Source organism: Fulmarus glacialis, unplaced genomic scaffold (genome assembly GCF_000690835.1).
Source record: "Fulmarus glacialis isolate BGI_N327 unplaced genomic scaffold, ASM69083v1 scaffold21741, whole genome shotgun sequence".
NCBI lineage: Eukaryota > Metazoa > Chordata > Aves > Procellariiformes > Procellariidae > Fulmarus > Fulmarus glacialis.
This window is the reverse complement of record NW_009192390.1, coordinates 862-6,117: the sequence shown is the minus strand read 5'-3', so window position 1 is coordinate 6,117 and position 5,256 is coordinate 862. Positions and strand designations below refer to the sequence as shown.

The window sequence follows — 5,256 nt, the reverse complement described above, 5'->3', positions numbered from 1 at the left end:
GGTGACCCTCGCTAAGCCGCCCTCCCTTCGCGCTCAGCTGCTTTGCATCTGGCCCGCCTGCACCGCAAGGAATCGGACGCTGCTGCTCAGATGAATTTCCCGTCCACGGGCGCCGATGCAATTATCTCTGCTCTGCAGACGGAGAGTCCGAAGCACTGAGGATAAGTGACTTGTCCAAGGTGACTTCGCAGCCGAGTCCGAGAGCGGACTCTGAAGTCCTGGCTCCAGCCCCCTGCCCTGCCTGCGTCAGTTGCTAACATCGCCAGAGCTTTCTTCTGTGAGCACTGCGGCTGCATCCCGCTTTGCCCTGCTCCGCTCTGCTGCTCTGTGAGCAGGGACCGCTGCTACCTGCCTGCTAACGTGAACCAGGGAAATAGCCGTAGGGAAGCAATGCACTGCTTCAACGCAGCCGCCAGCACGCCTGCCGACAGGTCATTCTTTTTACACTTCATTTTGTAAAACAACCATTTGCATGCGCTTCTCCCCAGCGCAGGGATGAACCCATACTGCAGGGCCACTGCTTGGAGCACGACGCCCAGGACTGTGTCCGGGAATGCCTGAGATCCCCCAGCTGCAGGGTGGAGGAAGGAGTTTGCAGCCGTCCCCTCCCTGCTGCAGCCCCTGGGGCTGGTTCCAAGCCACCTGCATCAGCCCTTGCGCACTGGCTACACTTCTGCTTGTGTAGGTCATCCTTGTGTTGACGGGCAGAGACAGCCTGAAACCAAGGGCTGCCTTTGCAGCACTTGCTGTTGGGAAACTCCCTTGAGAGGCGTTTTAGAGGACATAGTGCTTAAGTTTGTTTTAAGTGAGCTGGAGGCAGGAAAAGACATGTAAATACCTGACTCCCTGCAGGATTTGGGTGCTGGTCCCTGGTTGAAAGTGCCTCCTCGGATAGACGCAGCGCAAGCTGCTTTCAGCATGGGGGCTGGCAATGGGGTGGTAGGAGAGACTCGGAGATGCTGGAGACCAGGGCACTTGCGGGTCTGGGGTCCAGGGCGTGGAGGTGGGAACCTTGTCCCACAGGTCGCACAGGTGGGCTGAGAGCCTGGAAGGGGAGGTGGGAAAGGGAGAGTTTCTGAGCAGGTCTCTCTGTGTCTCTGCGTTTCGGGGATGCTGTGCTCTCCAGGGAGCGGCAGCGGGCTCCTGGCTGCACCAGGGAGCCACAGCACAGCTTCATCCATGGGTGCCCGCAGGAAGGGCTTGGCCCGGGTGTCCTGTCCCAGAGCACATTGTGCCTGGGCTCAGGGTGGCCTGGGAGCTCCTCCCTTCTGACCTTGGTGGAGAGGAGCCTGGCCAGCCCGCCAGGCGTGGCTTGCTGGCTGTGCCAGGAGGTCCATCGCCTTCTATGGGCAATTAAAGTTTTTATGGAGCAGCTTTCTCACAGATGGTGGGGGCGTCCTGTGGCTTTTCAGGTGAATCCCGTGTGCCCTTTCCATTAGGGCAGTGGTTCCCAGACCGGGTTCCTGACAGGCTGCAGGAAAAGCGGGGGGCTGCGAGCAGCCCATGGGGGGAAAGGCTTGCTCTGGGCCCTGGTCTGGGTTGGAGGGTGATCGCTGCTGTCACTGGGGCTGGGTCCCGCGTTGCACACCCAGCACTACTGCACGGAGCTCGGTGGCTCTGGGACCCCTCATTGTGGGGCTTGCCCCAGATGCTCCCCCTCTGCGAGAGCAAAGAGCAGGCAGCCAAGGCCCTTTTGAGTGGCTGCTCCCCTGTCCCCCTTCCCTGTCTCTTGGGGCAAGCTTGTGTCTGCAGGCATGGAGGTAGCCTGGAGCCCCCAGGAGGGGCTTGCCCTGCGCACTGAGTGTTGGGGCTCTGGTGCTGCAAAGTGCAGCAGCTTTGGGCATATGGAAAAGTAACGGTGGCAGCTAGTGTGGCAGGTTCAGTCAGTAATCTTCCAGGCTCCCAACGTGTTTTCCTCTGTGCTTTATTTAGTGGTAACATATCACTCCCATCTTCTTGAGACCACCGCATGACAGCAACAAGATCAGCCTCCGTTTACCCCGCGCATTCAATTCAGATTACGTTCATGACATTATAACGGTGGCAGACAGGATTAAAAGTGTTACAAGCTGCAAGGAATCATCTTTCCTGTAACTGTCCCCTTGCAGCGCCCTGCCTGCTCAGGCATACCTGCTGAGCCAGGCATCCCTCCGCTAAGTCTTACTCCAGGTAGCAGCATGATTCCCCTGGGAGACTCCCGGCTGTGAAGTCTCCTCTGTAGCATCCCCAGGGCTGGCCTCTGAGCCTGACAACTGCAGGAGACCTCCATCTGGTGGGAACCACTCCCGGACGTTAGCTAAAGCCTCTCAAGCAAAATGAAGAGTGCTTCTTTGTAAAGTTAAATAACTCCTTCCCTGCAGTGCTTGCAACGCAGCACAGCAGCAGGGCCTGAAGCCCAGGGCGCAGGGCTCTCGGGCTTGGCTTGGGCTGCGACGTGCCTGGGGAGTTCTTAGCACGGGCATCTGTGGGAGAATAAATCAGCAGCTGAAGCGGCTGCAGAGAGACGCGAATCTGAAGCTGAGGGCAGGGTATCCAAGTTAAGGTGTCAGTGGAGCTGGGGACCAGCTTGTAGCTCTGGGAAGAGCTGTGTCCCCTGTGTTCTGGTTGTCAGAGTGCCCAGGGAAAGCTTTGTAGGGATGGCTGGGTCCTTTTGGTGGCTGAGGGCTGGGAAAGGGGAGGACAATGCTTTGCTGGGCTGTATCACATCTTGGCCATACCACGTCGTACAAGCGGGTCGGGGCCCCGGTGTGATGGGGATGGAGGGTGGGGCTGCTTCCCCAGCCCGGAGCAAAAGCACCCCTCTGCCCCCAAGAAAAGGGTTCGTGTGGACACTGCTGGCCCAGCCCGGTGCACAGGGGTGCAGCGTCAGTCTCCTGCGTGGGACCCTGAGAGCTTTCAGGCACGCCCTCGGCTCTTGCAGCTGGGCTCGTACCTGCTCCTTGATGCATTTCTCCCTGCTAACAGGGAGGAGAGGTGCGGGAGAGCTCTGTTCTGCAATTTGAAGGTCATCTGCCAGCTACAGTGGGAGGGGAAGCTCTCTGCAAGGCAGGCGTGAGGGGGTGCCGCTCCAGAGGTCCGCACAGGCGCTGCAAGGAGCCCGCTGTGCTGGCTCGCTGAGGGAGCCCGTGGCTGGGGGGGGACGGGCAGAGTGGCAGGCGTCCAGGACAGCAATGCTAATTAGCGCTCGGACTTGAAGAACAGAGAGCTCTGCTTTGCTTTGGGCTTTTTTTCCCCCTTTAAGGTTTAGCTGAAGGCCTTGTGGATAGCATGCAAATCAGGGCTTTCATTTGCATACTTTATTCGTGGTGATATTACGGTTCCCTTTGAATCCGTGCTGTCTCTGTGGGTGCCAGCCAGCCCTTGCCCTTCCTCCAGGCGCAGGTCCCCTATCTCTGCCGAGCTGTCCTGAGGCCAGGGACAGGAAAGTTTGCTCCTGCCGTGGCAGCCCGCCGTGCCAAAGGGGACACAGGGTAACAAACCCGTCCCTGGGCTCTGGGAGGGGAGGAGAGCTGGGCTCGTGCCCCCTGTGCTGTGGGTGGGGAGGAGGAGGATGCCGTGGGCCCCTGGCAGAGCCAGGAGCGGGACCTGGGGGGGGGCGATGGCTGAGTCCCGCTAGCCCCCACGCGCTCCCTGGGAGGGGATCCCCACGGCGGCTGGTGCTCCAGCCAGAGGCTGGGCTGCAGGGGGGGAGAAGGGGTCCCTCCGATGCACCTTTCTCCTCCCTGCCCCATCTGCCCTGAGGGTGCACGTCCGCAGCAGAGCCCTGCAGCAGGCTGGGCTGCATCACACCCCGGGAAGGACGGGGCTGCAGCAGGCTGGGCTGCGTACTGGCACTGTGTCCTTACTCTCTCCTCCCCTCTCCCTGCCAGGTTTGCATGTCTTCGCCATCGCCTTCGCCTTGGAGGTGTCAGTGGGGAAGACCAACACTGTGATGGCTCTGAATAACTCCAATGTCCTGCTGCCCTGCACCTTCACCACCTGCATAGGCTTTCAGGACCTGGTCTTCACATGGTATTTCAACTCGACAGAGATGGTGGGTGGCTTTCTGGGCTTTGCCTCTGTTTTCCTGGCAGGTCCTTTTGTGCTTTCGCAGTGCAGACCAGCACTGCAGTTTTCAAGGAGTCCCCTTTCTCCTCTCGCAGGATGCCTGTCCCTCCGAGTGTCTCCAGCTCTGGGGGGACAGGGCTGTGCAAACAGGGTGGTTCAAATACCCTGGCACATACGTGCGTTCGGCACAAAGCTGGTCTGGATTTTCTGCTGCCCACAGGCTCGTTTCTTTTCATAAATGGGTTGTAAATTGGCTGCTCAGATGCAAGGCTGCACTTCGGGCAAAATATGCTTAATTTTCTCCGCCTGCGCTTGCTCTGAAGTACTAAAGGTATAGATTTGCTTCCTGCTGGGAATATTCTGCTCTTCAAATCCATAGCAGGAGGGCTGGTTTAGAGCAAGTGTGTCCTCGCAGGCTGGCCAGCCCTGGGGTTCTCCCATCTTTTGCGCTGTCTGTAACATTGCTGCAAGGCAAGTCGGACTGATCTGTTGCTTCCCCAGTGGGCTGTGCGTCAGGTCTTTTTCTGCTTTAATGGGGTGTGCCGGGACGCTGCGTATCTGTGTGCGCAGAGGGCACCAGAAAGAGAACTCGAGCCTTTCCCTCACCTGGGGTTGTCAGGAGCCCAGCTGACCCCGCATCCTGCATCCCTGCCTCTGCAGATTTACCATGGTAAGATAAAGAGCAAAGCCTCGGAGCCCTTCCTCGTGGGTCGCAACCCACGGGTCGAGTTCGTCGGCTCAACTACTGGGAAGGACAACAACATCTCCATCGTCCTGAATAATGTGGAGTTCAGCGATGCTGGGAGATACACCTGCCACGTCAAGAACCCCAAGGAGAAGAACGCGCAGCACAACGCCACCATCTTCCTCGTGGTGGTCCAGAAGAGTAAGTGCCAGCCAGGGGTCCCGTGCTCCGCGAGTGGCACTGGGGCAGCGGGGATGCAAAGCCGGGTTGACCCCACCTTGGCTCATGGTTGTGGCAGTGCACGGGGTGTCCTGGCTTCTTGGAGATAGTTGGCATCCCTGAAGGGCAAGGCTTGGCCTCGTGCCCCCCTGTGCTGTGGGCCGGCGGCTGGTGGAGGGGGTTGCTGCTTTCCTGGGGGGGCCATGCAGCTGGGAGCTCCCTGCTCCCCTCCTGAGGCCCCTCAGCACCTTCTCTCCTGCAGTGGTGGAGGCAGACAACACTGTGACGCTCATCATCGTGGGCGT

General features: G+C 59.3%; 1 protein-coding gene across 1 annotated transcript in view; it reads left to right on the top strand.

The window, feature by feature from the left end:
• Positions 1-3,741: 3,741 nt before the first annotated feature.
• The window catches only part of SCN4B (sodium channel, voltage-gated, type IV, beta subunit), a gene marked incomplete at its 5' end in the record, with an annotated part of 2,315 nt that continues 800 nt past the window's right edge, over positions 3,742-5,256 (top strand). The window contains 3 exons of the mRNA XM_009587057.1: positions 3,742-4,033; positions 4,708-4,933; positions 5,214-5,254. Coding sequence (XP_009585352.1) covers positions 3,742-4,033; positions 4,708-4,933; positions 5,214-5,254 — 559 coding nt within the window. The remainder of the gene's footprint in view (positions 4,034-4,707; positions 4,934-5,213; positions 5,255-5,256) is intronic.